This window comes from Ipomoea nil, unplaced genomic scaffold (genome assembly GCF_001879475.1).
Source record: "Ipomoea nil cultivar Tokyo-kokei standard unplaced genomic scaffold, Asagao_1.1 scaffold2510, whole genome shotgun sequence".
In the NCBI taxonomy this organism is placed as follows: domain Eukaryota; kingdom Viridiplantae; phylum Streptophyta; class Magnoliopsida; order Solanales; family Convolvulaceae; genus Ipomoea; species Ipomoea nil.
In genome coordinates, this window is record NW_017618938.1 from 779,349 (window position 1) to 795,426 (window position 16,078).

A 16,078-nucleotide genomic window follows, 5' to 3' on the forward strand; every position below is an offset into this window, starting at 1 on the left:
AATTCAGTAATGTCAATATTGATCTCTCTTTACTTTCAACTTGTGAAGTGCGAAATTTCTCTTTCTTGTACGAATTACACCCAGAATTACTCCCGGACCTGCAAATCAAATTTTATATTCGCAGTTTTAGGAGTAATTCGTAAAAAAAAAAGGATTTCGCAGTTCACATGTCTATGAGTAAAGAGATGCCAATATTAAAATTACTGAATTGTCTATTTATTTAACACCAAATGGACATACTAACAAATGAGGGACTAAATTGAGCAAAAACACAAAAGTCTGAGACTAAATTGAGCGAAACACAAAAGTTTGGGACGATATTAGGTCATCAAAGTCGTTTAGGACGAAATTGAGAAAAACCACTATAGTCGAGGACGATTTTGGGTATTAACTCAATAAATATGTAGCATCATTATAAATTTATTTTTATTTATTTGAAAGTAAATTTACTTAAAAATTAGGCGGAATTTAATATAATTATGGGATATGCAGGTCTCGAGTATGGAATCCAAACACGTACAACCATCTCCGAAAGCAAAGGGAAAGTCCATCATTTTGTGCATATATACTTGTTGCGTTAAGTTCCCTAGTAAAAACCAAGTCAAATTCTCTCATCTGTTAATAATAATCGAAAGCTATGGCGGATTCCGGCCAAAAGCCGCATGCAATCTTGATATCTTATCCGTTACAAGGCCACATCATCCCCTCCGTCCACCTCGCCTGCCGCCTGGCGGAGAAAGGCTTCACCGTCACCTTCATCAACACCCATTCCGTGCACTACCACCTCACCAAGAGCAACCCCCGGGACGACGACATCTTCTCCGGCATCCGCAAGCCCGGCCTCGACATCCGCTACGTCACCATCTCCGACGGCCTCCCGCCGGAGTGGGATAGGGCGGTGAACCACGACCAGTTCATGGCCTCGCTCCTGCATATCTATTCCGCGCACGTCGAGGAGGCTCTCAAGAAAATCTTGACGTCGTCTGCAAATTCCGGCGGTCCTCCCGTTAACTGCTTGATCGCCGATACTTTCTTCGTCTTCCCCGGAAAACTGGCCAAGAAATATAAGCTTCTGTATATTTCTTTCTGGACGGAACCCGCTTTGGTTTTTACCCTTTATTATCACCTCCATCTCTTGCGCCTCAACGGCCACTTTGGCTGCATTGGTACGTCGGAATCTCACTTTTTCTTTTCTCAATTTTATTCGTACGTGTTGAGTCCCAACCGGAGCTGCTGTGAGTCTGTATTCTTGGTTTGAAGTTTGAACCAAGATGGTTAACTTGATAACAATGTTATAAGTTTAACTCCTAACAAAAGCGGGTTATGAGTCTATCTTCTTGGTTTGAGCTTATCGGGTTGGCCAGAAATATGTGAATCTTGAAAATGCTTGCGTTTGTAATATGATCAGATGTGCGTGAGGACGCGATCGAGTACGTGCCCGGAGTGCGATCAATTGATGTGAAGGATTTGATGTCGTACATTCAAGAAACGGAAACGGAGACGGTATGCCACCAGATAATTTACAAGTCGTTCCAAGACGCAAGAAACGCAGATTTCGTGCTGTGTAACACCGTCCAGGAGCTCGAGCATGAAACCGTGGCGGCTCTACAAGAAAAGACGTCGTTTTTCACGGTGGGCCCCATCTTCCCGCCGGTGTTCGCCCAGAGCGCGGTGGCGACGAGCCTCTGGTCGGAGTCCGACTGCACCCACTGGCTCGACAAGAAACCCCACCGCTCCGTTTTGTACGTCACTTTTGGCAGCTACGCCCATCTCTCCAAACACGTTCTCCTGGAAATCGCCCACGGACTGTCCCTCAGCAAAGTTAACTTTCTCTGGGCCCTCCGGCCGGACATTGTGAGCTCCGACGACTCCGACCCGCTGCCGGGAGATCTCCGGGCAGAGGTTTCCGACCGCTCGATGATCATCCCATGGTGCAATCAGAAGCAAGTCCTGGCCCACCCCGCCATTGGGGGATTCCTGTCTCATTGCGGATGGAACTCGAGTATGGAGAGCATGTGGTGTGAAGTCCCAATGCTGTGTTTTCCTCTCCTCACAGACCAATTCACCAACCGGAAACTCATCGTCCACGACTGGAAATTCGGGCTTAACCTTTGCGACAGGAAACCAGTCTCCAAACTCGAAATCTCAGACAAAATCAAACGGTTAATGGGCGGGAAAACAAGCGATGAGCTAAGAAATGCAGTGAAGCAAGTGAAGAAGACAATGGAAGCAGCCCTAAGTCCAAACGGATCTTCACAGAAAAACATGGATAAGTTCATCAAGGATGTAAACACCGCCATTCAACAGAAAAAGAAACAAACTTCATTTATAGAAATTCACAGGAATTAAGGTTTTTTTTCCAGGTTCCATGGATATATGGTATGTAGTAGCATTAGCTAAGGATTCTTGTCTGTATCTTGGTTACAGGGGCAAAGTCTATGTACAGCGATGTTTTTCCTGACACAAAACTCTAGCAATATAAACACGAGAATGCGGTATGCCACAGCCATGATAAACAACACGAGTAAATTTTCCCATTTCGCGTTACTGTCATCAGATATGTCGTACACATTTCTAAGAGCCTGATAGCCAGATAAGGTTCTCACCTGCCCAACTGCAAACGAGCTTCCTATGTACTCATTCTCCAGGAGTCCCTGAAACATACATTATATCAGGAGATGGTGTTCTCGGTTTTTTATTTAGCCATGAAAAACTCTCAAGTCTGAACTTAAAAGTTGAAAGAGTAGTTTATCGATATCCACAACTTGCCTGCAGAGAGTAGGTATGAAATGCTATATAGGACACGGGATACATCCACACAGGAACTGGCAAATCACTTCGGATTCTATAATAGCCAGCAGAAAGCATCATCACCACCTGAAAGAGCAACAATGTTGGTTAATGGATGAGCAAAATTAACGACAAAATAGAAAGATAAAAGTTTTCCTGATAGAGGAGAAGAAACAAAAGCAGGACTCACATGGACTGACACGAATGTTATTGTGCTCCAGAAGATATCTTTCCAGATCGAAGCAAAAACCAAAACCATTCCTTCATTTACTAAGAGGCACATGAAGAAGTTCAGCACAAAGTACATCAACAAGTTGAACTCATCCCGCAGCCCAACGAGGAAATAAAAGATTAGACTTGACGAAATGGATATGAGAAACAGGAATGGAATGCTAGCGATAAGTTGCCCGAGCAGGAAAACTAAAGCCCCAGAATGCTGATTCGATACTTCACAGGCATATATCTGCACATTATCCCTTAATCAAGTCAGGTATGCCTAACGAGTACTACACAGCTTCCTTGAGCTGACTGAATTTGTTTTGAAAAATTCATCAATACAAAATCGTATCGTGTAGAAATTGATATTTTCCAGACATTTTTCTTGCCCTACGTAGTTAAAGCTTGTAAAAATACTATGAAGAAGTTATAGCTCTACGAGGGACCAACCCTCACGCCAGACATTACCTTAATTTCTTTCATCTGGCAAGGTACTCCAGCTATGCTTAGAAGAGAGGCGAATGATATGAATACAAATATTGCTGCAACTCTTGTCTGCAATGACAATTTACGAGGGAGAATGGCATCATGAACGTGTGAATGAAAATTAGAGATATCAATCATGTTAACACATATACACCCACAGATCAATTGCAAAATGAACATACAACTAATAGAGATGAATATATGACAAATGAACTATAGAATTAAAAAACACAGATAAATGGGTCAAATTTCTTGTTTCATTTAGATACTTACCACAACGGAAGACAAGGAATGTCCCTGCCCAGAGAAAACAGTTCCAATACAGAGAGCAAGAAGCATATAGAGTATCAGCCTAAGCCAGTAATATTTCCACTCTCTTGACATGATCAATAGAGATCTCCACGTTAATACTGCAATTCGTGTTGCACTGCTCGCCTTACCCTTGCTTTTGAGATACGGACCTTCCTGTAACAATGGCAAAAAAAGGGATCAGGAAGTATATTAAAGCAGTTATCAAGTAACAAAAACTGCTCGGGTAATGCTAAAACTAAAAACCGCACAGAATGTTTGAAGACAGTCTCCAGAAACTGATGGAATCAAACTTTAAAGCAAAATTCAAGAAACTGAAACTGAAACTCAAGCATAACTTAAAAGGTTTTCATATGGAGCAGTACATCTTTAGTAAAACAACTCAATTAGTAGATAGGACTACTGATGTGTTCTACTTCTAATTTCAACCACAAAATCATAAAAGAAGCACAGTTGGTATTCAAAACTACTGATGTGTTCTACTTCTAATTTCACCCACAAAATCGTAAAAGAAGCACAGTTGGTATTCAAAATTGAAAGAGGTTCCTCCAACCCACCACCCCCAACTAAAGCAAACAAATAGGCCTTCAGAATTTAGACATTCAACCACCAACCCACCACCCCCAACTAAAGCAAACAAATAGGCCTTCAGAATTTAGACATTCAACCAAATAAGGATATAGAAGTGTGGATATATAGTTGGCCAGCTTAAGTATAAATGGACCACAGGCTAGTAGAATGCTATAATGAGCAACATTGCAGATCAGTATAGACCAAATACATATTGTAGAAAGTAATTGAACAAATAATATCCTATAGTCAATAGTGATAAAAATAAAATAAAAGCAGACATTAATGATGATAACAAAAATACCTTCTCAGTGAGCTTCACTATCATACTTTCAACAGCAGCAGCATCAGCTGACGATTTATATGTTGCTTCAAGGGTACGTATTGCAACAGCAGTGTCCATGTTCACTGCTGATAATTCTCCGTGGTCATCCTATCCAAATGATTTATTCACATATTCAAACAAAATTATAAGAAGCTGCAAAAATCTAATAAGTCTAAGCATAAACCCTAGAGCATCACACAAGGTCCCCCAAATACAATACATCTTGCTTTTATTTAAAACATAAACTACAATATCAGAAAATTCTTATTCAGAAACAATGATAGTAAACTGAGAAAACAGTATCTCATAATTTTATCCCCCTTCCAAAGAAAAAACAGTGCTTCCTGATGTAAATATATTTGAAACCAGTACCTGCCAATTTTTGCACATTGCAATAATCCTGTCAAAATCTGTGTTTATTGCACGCAGAAAGTGATCAGAGGGACTTTGCATGATTGGGCAAGGAAATCCAGCATTAGAGAAGTGCTTCACAGATCAAAAATGAATAAATTAATAAAAGGTGTGTTAGGCTCTAACCACTGTCATGTATACAGTATATACAAATGTACCAAGTTTTCAAGAAAGAAAAGGACTCAATATTCACCAATGGTGGAGATTTCTCCCAAGAATGGTTCAACACCAATGAAACATTTATATTGGCAATTCTGAAATTGCATGGGCTGAAAGATTTTCCCTTTTTTTCTTAATCTGATGGAAGGACATGACTTTTTTTCTTTTCCTATTTTAGGAGCTAGGTAAGGGATTATGAGGCAATTATCATTCCCTTCTTGCCCCTCCATGTCTTTAATGTTATGTTCTAGAGTTCCATGTTTTATCAATCTGGATAAACAGAAAAAACATACCCTGTTGAACTACATACTATATTGGTAAAACTACAACTGTGTAACAAATTTTAAAAACAAGGGGCTGCATAAATGAAGTAATAAAAAATATTCTTTTCCGGCATTCTTACTGCCACGTTAGATACATGAATTAGTCTATCATATCACAACGGGTATTATTGCATCTATTTCATTTGCTCGTGTTAACAAAAAGATCTTAGAGAGACTCAAGATTTACAAAATCAAGGTGGTCATTTCTAGATCTATTACCTGCAAGCAAGCCAATGTTTCTCCAAAGAACAGTGTGTTTCCATTTGAAAGGAGGCATATTCGATCAAAGAGGCCAAATACTTCCGTACTGCTCTGGTTTAAGGTGAAAATTAAGGTGCATCCAGTGCTTGCAAGCTTCTTCAGAGTAACCATCATCAGGAGTGCAGAAACACTACATAGCAACAGATTAGCATCATTAAACTTGCATGGAATCAGTCAACTGGGAACCAGTCTTACAAACTACTATTTGATGAAGTAGGTTGTTATTGCACTCAATGTATTAAATGAAGTCTCGAATCTTCAAGTGAAAAAGGAGTCTTATAGTCCTCTATATTACAAATTTATCAATTACATATGCTATCCAGTATTACTAACTTTGAATGTAATTTGACAGTAATATCTTCGGCTTTTTATTTTCTTCAAGCAATACAACAATGGCAAAGGTGATGAAGTATACTTTTTAAAGTCAAATCATACTTTCATTTATTCAAGAAACTGGACGATATAAAGATATGAGATAGTAAACAACACTTCAGATAATTTTTTACGGTACATACACTTCAAACACAATGCATTCTATGTTTTCACTACTTCATTCAACTAGACTATGAATTAAGAAAGATAATTTTCCAATTGTAGAAATTAATAGACAAGGAAAATATAATGATCACTAAACAAGTCCCTGCAAAATCAAGTGGAATGAGAATTGAACCTGTCAAGTTGATAAAGGGGCTCATCTATGAATAGAACATGTGGTCTCATCACAAGTTCCCTGGCAATGCTAATGCGCCTTCTCTCACCCCTTGGAAGGCCCTTCATGTAACAGTGACCACCAATTAGTTTATTACCATAATCTCCCAGTGACATAGCAAGGATAACATCCTCCACCACATCCTTTTTCTGACAAAAGAAACCGGGAAGTTGAAGCAATGCTGAGTAGTAGAGGAACTCACGAACTGTCAAAGATCCTATAAGAGTTGTTTCTGTCTCAACAAATCCCTGTTAATGAAAAAGGTTTTCAGGACAAGCTAAGAAAGAAATTATAGCTATTTCCACTAATTCACTTACATGCATAAAAAAATGCAAAACACGGAAAGTGTTATTCATCATTGAATAAATCTAGTAGAATTATTATCAGAATCATTCATCATTAGACAAATTGCCATTTTAAAAGGTCACTGGGCAACAAACCTACTAAACCAGAGCTTCCACCAAAAAAATTGATTTTTTTAGTGGATACATTGGAAAAGAGGATTTGACCCCCCTGATTATGGTTAGGAGACCTCAACTCAAAACAGTGTATAGTTGATATCATGCAAATGACTGAAAGCGAAAGTTAAAGGTAAATTCTTTTATTATGAAGGAGCATTCTCAATTCAGTTAAAAAAGAAGGGTTAACATCTCAATTTTGCATGGGTTATACATGGATTCCCAATACAAATTTTGATCAAGGAACTATCTGCAACAGCATCTGATGCATTGTAGACGCTCTGGAACCACACCAGTGCAAAGTCCCAGAATCCAGGTAGATACATTTCAATCATAACCATAGTTAACAACAACATGCAGAAGTTTTGGTAAATACCATAAATAGAGTCGACTAATAAGCATCAGAACATAGAACTTACATAGGACCCATATGGAATACGCGATTTTGCACCATTTACAAGCACCTCACCATACATTCTCGCGGAATCTGGCAACCTACCTAACGTAGATGAAAAAAAAAATTCAGTATCATTTGTCAGGGATGGATATCTAGAATGCAAGGAAAACCAAATGCTCTTAGGATATTTCCAGTCACTTGAATGCAACAAAAAACCTGCTAGGGCTTTCAAAAGTGTTGATTTTCCTGACTTGGCAGGGCCCATGATGACAGTCATTGTTCCAGGCAACGCATAACCGTTTGAACTCTTGATCACCTTATCAGAATATTTCCTCTTCCCCTTTATAGTAACCGTCAAGTCTTTCCAAGCAAGTGAAGCACCAGCGATCTTAAGTTTCACTAGCGGCGGCCCCTCTGCCAAATGAGGGGATGGCAATGACCCACTATAAAGTTTCGAAAGCGATGGGGAGGCTGGAGTGGTTGCAGCATTGATAGAGTCAACCCCATCATCCACTTTGACTTCAACATCAGTGTCATCCCATAGAGGTGAGTCTTCAAACGAAATCGGTTGCCTAAGAGAGCCAGGCTTTCTTAAGTAAAAGAAATTACTTGATGGCACCCTGTTTACAGGACTACATGCTGAAGATGATGAAGACCTATATTGATCCGATTGAGACTGTATTTCCTCCATCTTTCAACAAGATTATGTGATCTTGTCCTCACTACTCCAAACAAACCTCAGTGCAGATCACACTATATAAATTCCTTTCAACCCCTAACAAAGCAGCACCAACTTAAATTCTGCACAACATTCAACTTAAATCAACTACCAACCAACGAAAAGCCAAACTGAACAACGTAATGCAACAACAAACAACATTTCATAGAGAAAAATCTCGAGAATCGAACTCAACAAATGGCTATCTGCAGTTCTGAGAAGTTAAATTAAGCAAAGCATTGAAACTTTACGTTTCCATTTAGCTAAACACATAAACCCAGAGAGCAGAATACCTCATGCACACCAAAAAAAAAAAAAAAAAAAAAAAAAAAAGAGCTAACAAAACAACAAAAACGAAACAAACTCAACCGTGAGAAACATAACAAACAGCAATGGAAACATACGAAATTAGCACCGAGCAGTCGAGCTTCCAGTAAGAGACGCCCCTCAAACGGGTATGCAGAGAGAAAATTTGCAAGGATTTCACGAAGAGGAAGGAAGAAGAGAGCAGAGTGGATCTGAATATGGGAAAAAAGTGAGAAGAAAGCAGAGAGAGAGAGAGAGAGAGAGAGAGTGGTAAAGAATAGTGAGAAAGAAGGCTGCAGCTTCAAGGCTGAGAAAGAGTGATTGAAGAGAGGTGAGGTGGGTCTCCACTCTTCACTCCCCGGGAAATTTAGGCCCGCTTTTTCCGGTTCTGCATTTTTCGCACAATTTGAATTCGTTAAACTTTTAACGGAGAATTCTCACTTACTCAAATTAATAACACACCAAACACAATAGGGATATAACGGTCAGTAATTAACACAATACTTTTTTTTCTTTTCCTTTTTCTTTCTCTTTTTTCAAAATAAAAAATAAAAAATTGCTAATACTACCAAGTACCAACCAAATAAAATAAAAATAAATTGAACTAATCAGATAACTTTAGTGTTGGACAGATGTCAATGAAGGTCAAGTTCAACACTCTATCTCTCAAAAATGTAGTGATAGTATATATAAAAAAATAAAGTTCGTCTTTGTTACGAAGAGGAAGGAAGAAGAGAGCAGAGTGGATCTGAATATGGGAAAAAAGTGAGAAGAAAGCAGAGAGAGAGAGAGAGAGAGAGAGAGAGAGTGGTAAAGAATAGTGAGAAAGAAGGCTGCAGCTTCAAGGCTGAGAAAGAGTGATTGAAGAGAGGTGAGGTGGGTCTCCACTCTTCACTCCCCGGGAAATTTAGGCCCGCTTTTTCCGGTTCTGCATTTTTCGCACAATTTGAATTCGTTAAACTTTTAACGGAGAATTCTCACTTACTCAAATTAATAACACACCAAACACAATAGGGATATAACGGTCAGTAATTAACACAATACTTTTTTTTCTTTTCCTTTTTCTTTCTCTTTTTTCAAAATAAAAAATAAAAAATTGCTAATACTACCAAGTACCAACCAAATAAAATAAAAATAAATTGAACTAATCAGATAACTTTAGTGTTGGACAGATGTCAATGAAGGTCAAGTTCAACACTCTACCTCTCAAAAATGTAGTGATAGTATATATAAAAAAATAAAGTTCGTCTTTGTTACGAGTTATAGCTTTTGACGTAGTGATAAACGTTTGATCCTAACAAGTGATATCAGAACTAAGTCACGGTTGTCCTCATTCTTGAAAGAGGAGCTCTTTCAAGATGATGTGAATTTTTTTATTTTTGTTTAGTTTTAATTTTTTATCCAATGTAGCTTGAAAGCTTGTTGTTTTAAATTTTTAGCAAGCTTAGTATTACATTGGATAAGAATATCCTAAGTTTTTTAGTGTATTTGGATTAAGTTGGATACTAGACTAAGTTGATTTGGGAGCACCCTCTAGGAAATATGGAAACGGTCCTGCATTTTGACACAAAGGATTAAGGGGTAGTGGCAGCTCTGGAAGTTTATAGTATAGGTTGTACTAAAGTGCTAAACAAACAATATCATAGACAATATTAATGACCATATAAACACATATAGGTGAATAATAATTATATATAATAATGATAAACGACTCTAAAACAAAGGGAAAATATGATGATCGTTTTTTGATAAATATTTCAAACTTTAAAATGGACCAACTAGTGATATCTACAATCTAAGTGCATTTTTATATATTATTGGATGTATTTTATAATTGAGCGTAATACACTTTAAAATTTGAAATATTTATCAAAATTTCACAACATTTATTTATTGTTTCTCTTATTACATATCCTCATATATACACATATATGTATGCACCCACACCTACTTCCATAGTTATAGAGGCATGCAGCCATTCATGAAAATATAGAGTTGAAAAACCAATGAACGATTATAGCTTCTTTTGATTGACAAGAAAAATTCGCAATTACAATATTTCTTATTTTGCTTGAGTGGTGCTCAACTGTTTAACAGAAACCATTAAAGCCTAAATTAAGCTCAAACATGGAGCCATGAATGTCATCTGATTGCACAGTCAACCTCCAGTAAGACAAATAATGCCTGATAATGAGAAGGCCCCGCTAGCAAAAATCAAGACCCAAAGTCAAAACCATCTGACAATTACAAATAAAATATGGTCCACTTGTTCTATCCACTTTTGTTGTTTCTACCAATTTAATAAGAGCCAATAATATTAGGTCATTAACTGGAATCAAAAAAAAAGAAATATATCGATCGTATTTGTTTCTTAAAATGAATGGTTTATATTATTTTCAACTACTATACACAGCCACAAAAGTCAAGAATTCACACCAAAAAAATTCAAATTTGGAGGGGCTACAATTTTCGATGGACTTTTATGACAGATCTGCATTCAAACAATGATTGAATTATTTATCTGACAAAGGCGGAAAGGCTATCATCTAGAGTTACAGACCAAGTTGACAACATTATTGATCAACTACATTTGAAATAGACGATCGAAATCGAAAGTTGATGAATGAGCAAATAGCTTTCATTGGTTATAAATTGTCCAAGCAGACTTGAACACAAGAAAAAATACGGATTAACAACGAAGATTATCCAATCAAATATCAAGTGATATATTGAGCTATATACGTTAGAATTCAAGTTTGAGAGCGAAATCTTTGTATTTCTTTGTAAACATCTCTACTAAATGTAGAAAGAGGGTGGAGTAACTAGTGAGAGTGAAAAACCCTGGTTGAGTGTAGCTTTGTGCGTAGCACTCGTTGTAAAGGGTAGAGTAACAAGAGGAGCTTGTGAAAACCCTGTGAGAGCGTAGCTTTATGCGTAGTTCTCGTGGTGTAGGAGTACAGCTTGGTGCGAAGTACTCAGGGAAGGCGGAGTAACAAGAGGAGCTTGTGAAAAACATTGGAGGAGTGTAGCTTTGTGCGTAGCACTCGGGAAAGTGTCGGTGGACACTAATTCACTATTGTATCTGGGTGATCGAAGAATAGTGAGTTTCCTCCTTGGAGTGAAAGGAGAAGAGTGGAGTAGGAGAATTACACCATCTCCTACCACTATAAATCTCTCTCTCTTTACTTTCTTTACTGCTAATTTACTTTGTGCATGCTTTAACTGTGAACTAACCCGTAACGATTTATCTCATATCTTTATCTGTCTAGGTTTGATAGTTCCCACGTTTGCATGCAGACCAAACTTTGCGTACATCATCTTTAAACCATATCAAGCCATTCTAACGTGCTGCATGTTTAGAATCTCTCCTTGAGCACCGCACAATCAAAATAACACTTTACCATTAACTATTCCGCTGTGCACACTCTAAGTTGATTAGTTGTTAATGCTTCTTACTTAGAGTTGAAATTACCAAAGTGTTGTGTGTTTTAGAAAAGTTGAAAAGTTAGAGAAGTCTATTCAACCCCCCCCCCCCTCCTTTAGACTTCTCGCCACCCTTTCGGGACCAACAAGTGGTATCAGAGCGGTTGTCTATTTGAGTAAATCTTGACTGCTAAACAGATCTCAAAACTTCAAAATGAAGAGAGATATGGTTCTTGCTCAAAATATACTTTTCTCACATGATAAATTTGATGATTGGAAAATTCGAATGCAGGTGCACTTATCTGCTTTAAATGATGAAATGTGGCAAGTTATCACAGAAGGTCCTATTTCAATTATGCAAGTAAATACTGCCGCTGCACTAACTCCGAACGCTCCACAATATATTCCAAAGCCAAAAATGGAGTGAACTAGGGAAGATAGAGGACGAAATAACTTGGACAACATTGCCAAGGACATTTTGTTCAAAGCGGTCAATGACACCATATTCCCAAAGATTAGAAAGTGCACTACAACAAAAGAAATATGAGATACTCTCATTAGCATCGGTGAAGGCGTTGAACAAGAAAAGGATAACAAGCTAACCATCGCCATGAAGAAATTCGAAGATTTCAAAATGCTTTCTAAAGAAAGTATTACCGATATGGAAGCTCGATTGGTCAAGATTCTTGGAGAAATAAATTATCTTGGCAAAATAATTTCTCAGAAGGAAATATCACTCAAAGTATTGCGCGGACTACCTTCCAATTGGGATATGAAAGTAACCACGATACAAGATCATAGAGATCTAAGAACGTTATCTACGGATAAACTCTTTAGTGATCTTAAGGCGTACAAGTTCGAGATGAAGACACGAATTGAAGATGAACGTGATGAACGAACATCCACCACTACAAGAAAAATGCACATAGACAACACTAGAAAGACAACAGTTTTTAAGAAAAGTGTTGTCTTTTGTATAAAAGACAACAGTTTGGTCCAAAACCGTTGTCTTTGATGCAACACTTTTGTCAAAGACAACGGTTTTTACTTAACCGTTGTTATAAGTGTGTTGTCTTTGTGCATTTTGTGATAAGACAACACCACAACGACAACGGTTTTTTAAAACCGTTGTCTATGTGCGTTTTTTTTTTAAAAGACAATGGTTTTTTTAACCGTTGTCGTTAGTGTGTTGTCTTTAAGCGCACTAGAATATACAACACTAGAAAGACAACGGTTGTTTAAAACCGTTGTCTTTGTGCGCTCTTTTTTTTAAAAAGACAACGGTTTTATTTAACCGTTGTCATTGGTATGTTGTCTTTAAGCGCACTAGAATACACAACACTACAAAGACAACGGTTTTTTAAAACCGTTGTCTTTGTGCATTATTATTTTATAAAAGACAACGGTTTTCGGTTTTATTTAACCGTTGTCATTTATGTGTTGTCTTTAATAGCAGTTGAATACACAACACTACAACGACAACGATTTTATTTAACCGTTGTCGTTGCGCGTTCTTTATTTGTTTAAGGCAACGGTTTTATTTAACCGTTGTCGTTGCGCGTTCTTTATTTGTTTAAGACAACGGTTTTATTTAACCGTTGTCTTTGGTATGTTGTCTTTAAGCGTATTTGAATACACAACACTACAAAGACAACAGTTATAAAAAACCGTTGTCTTTGCGCATCATTATTTTATAAAAGACAACAGTTGTATAAAATATAAACAATGATGTTAACAACAAGAGTTGAACTTATAACTAGAAACATAGCAATTAAAGTTTAACCAACTAAGCAACACAAATTTTTATGTACTAAAGTGCAACATCTCGTATATAACTGGGTTGTTTCTGTGTTGTCTGTGAAAACCAAGACAATGATTTTATAAAATAGGTTAAAAATGCCTCTAAGAAGAATAGAACTCAAGATTTCTAACATAATCTAACATCACAAACTAAGCTAAATCCACCAAGTCACACCAACACTTATATATTTAAGCGCAACATCTAATATATAACGAGTTTGGTTCTGTGTTGTCTCTGAGAACCAAGACAATGATTGTATAAAATATAAGTTAAGGAAGGATAGAACCGTGACTTCTAACATAATAAATAAAATTAAATCCACCAAGCCATACCAACTCTTGTTTACTAAAGTGTTACACCTTATCTTTTAACTATAATTTGGACCTTCATTGTTTTTGTTACGAGATAAAAATAGATGTTTAGAAGATCTAGAACAAAAATAAAAATGTAATTAAAATTTTTTGTCCAAATATAGTGCATAAAAATTTAACAAAGAAATAATACAATTCAAAAGTTAATTTAATAGTTCTATTTTCGTTCATATTTAAATATAAAATTATTCACCAAAGATTTTATAAATCTACAGTATAGAATTTATGAATCTACAGTATAAAAATCTATGAATCTCGCGTTCTGTATCTATATAGCCGGTACTATTTTGGGTCTAGCGACCCGAGTAATAAAGCTAATATTTTCTTACCCGGTTCTATATCTATATTGTCACATTTATGGTGGACCCGGTCCCTATAAAACCATGAATATACCCGGCCTACAGGCACCCTAGTCTAGTGGTCTCTAGTCTATACCCGGCCTCAACCAAGTCTAGTGGTCTCTAGTCTATACCCTAGTCCATTTGCCATTTACTTACCAAATAAGCTTTACTACAAAAGTTTGGGCGGGAAAATGAAATAAGATGATATATATATATATATATATATATATATATATATATATATATTTATAGATTAATTATTACTATAATACCTAATTTATAATTTTGACTTTAAAATTCTTCTTATTATTATTAACATTAACATTTGATTAGTTTTATAAAGAACAAATTGCACTTTTGGTCCTGTGACTATTAGGGTACTGATAATTTGAGTACGTGACTTTCAAAACTCTCAATTTAAACCTTTAACTACGCAATTATTAGCAGATTTGGTCCTGTCGGCCAATTTTGGTCGGAAAAATGTAATTCTTTTAAAATTATTTATTTATAAGGGCAAAATGGTCATTTAACGTCCTTTCTTCTTCCCAAACTGCTGGAAATCCGCCAGAGAGCTCCCAAACTGTTGTGATTCCATGTCCGGCCTCCCTTGTCTGATCCTTGGAGATATTTCTTGTTTTTATTTTTCTTCCCTCTTATACATATATACTTGAAAAAAAAAAATCTCTTATCAGTAACTCTTGCCCTCTTGGTAGATACGGACGAACTCAGTTTATAGCCCACTGAAATGCCAATATTGTTTTGCTTTAGCAAGCAATTTGTAGAGAGTGACAACCGAAACAATATTATGGCCTGCTAAAAACTACCCAGAGCTTGATTTTACCCAGGAAATCCAAGAGCTTTTTGGCGCCGTCGACATTCATCTCAGCTAGCTTCTGCAGTTGCGCGCTCGCTCCGGCGGCCGCCATTTATTTCCGCCGTTCCTTGGAGTGCGCCAGCGAAGACAATATCGATATAAGGTGCCTTTTATCTACATTCTGATGCGTTACGGGATCCAAAAGCTGGACCACACTCACTATCCCCTTCTCTTCCTTCTTGAAAATCCGGCGGTTTCCAGCGCAAACCAGCAAACTGGAGAGCGCTTTGGCGGCGTCGTCTTTCTCCGCCGTGGCCTTGGCTTCCAGCATCGCCACCAGCGGCGGAATGCACCCCATCTCACCCAACTGTTTTCTGGAAGCACTGTACCCTGCTGCTATCTCGTACAAAGCTCTCGCCGCCGCAATTCTGACGCCTAAAACTCCACAGCTCAATACGCCGACGATGCGGCTAAGAAAATCGTTCTCCACTATAGCGCCGGCGATCAATGGACAGGGCGATAAGAAGAATGCCCGTTTAATAGCCCGGAAGGAGTTTTCCCCAAATAAATTCACTTGCAATGATAGTTTTGCCCTCATCACAAATAAATTCGAAACATTTTATGTTTTTCAGGTCAAAATTGGCCGGCAGGACCAAATCTGCTAATAATTGCGTAGTTAAAGGTTTAAATTGAGATTTTTGAAAGTCACGTACTCAAATTATCAATACCCTAATAGTCACAGAACTAAAAGTGCAATTTGTTCTTTTATAAATTCCGTGTAATTTATATATGCACTATGCATAAATTTCTAATTTCCTTAGGTAATAATTAATGTATATATATCCCACGCAAAATTTCACCATATGCATTACAAAAAATATATATATGCA

The 16,078-nt window shown here is 37.3% G+C and overlaps 2 protein-coding genes across 2 annotated transcripts; one reads left to right on the plus strand and one right to left on the minus strand.

The window, feature by feature from the left end:
• Window positions 1-479: 479 nt before the first annotated feature.
• On the plus strand, window positions 480-2,372 carry LOC109153560 (UDP-glycosyltransferase 86A2-like). Its single transcript, XM_019301415.1, has 2 exons — window positions 480-1,166; window positions 1,409-2,372. Exons 1-2 carry the CDS (start codon window positions 638-640, stop codon window positions 2,347-2,349), a joined length of 1,470 nt encoding a protein of 489 aa, XP_019156960.1. The 5' UTR covers window positions 480-637; the 3' UTR covers window positions 2,350-2,372.
• Window positions 2,300-8,824, minus strand: LOC109153559 (ABC transporter G family member 3-like). The gene is made up of 12 exons (XM_019301413.1): window positions 8,537-8,824; window positions 7,631-8,215; window positions 7,437-7,516; window positions 6,521-6,807; window positions 5,809-5,980; window positions 5,069-5,182; window positions 4,676-4,804; window positions 3,766-3,957; window positions 3,475-3,561; window positions 2,981-3,253; window positions 2,770-2,877; window positions 2,300-2,654 (listed from the first exon to the last, which is right to left on the minus strand). Exons 2-12 carry the CDS (start codon window positions 8,103-8,105, stop codon window positions 2,397-2,399), a joined length of 2,175 nt encoding a protein of 724 aa, XP_019156958.1. The 5' UTR covers window positions 8,106-8,215; window positions 8,537-8,824; the 3' UTR covers window positions 2,300-2,396.
• Window positions 8,825-16,078: the final 7,254 nt, after the last annotated feature.

Coding starts and splice junctions, on each gene's coding strand:
- LOC109153560 (XM_019301415.1), top strand. CDS start 638: ATGGCGGATTCCGGCCAAAAGCCGCATGCAATCTTGATATCTTATCCG. Junction 1,167..1,408: donor CGGCCACTTTGGCTGCATTG/GTACGTCGGAAT, acceptor TAATATGATCAG/ATGTGCGTGAGGACGCGATC.
- LOC109153559 (XM_019301413.1), bottom strand. CDS start 8,105: ATGGAGGAAATACAGTCTCAATCGGATCAATATAGGTCTTCATCATCT. Junction 5,183..5,808: donor AAACATTGGCTTGCTTGCAG/GTAATAGATCTA, acceptor TGATCTGTGAAG/CACTTCTCTAATGCTGGATT. Junction 3,254..3,474: donor GCCAGATGAAAGAAATTAAG/GTAATGTCTGGC, acceptor GATAATGTGCAG/ATATATGCCTGTGAAGTATC.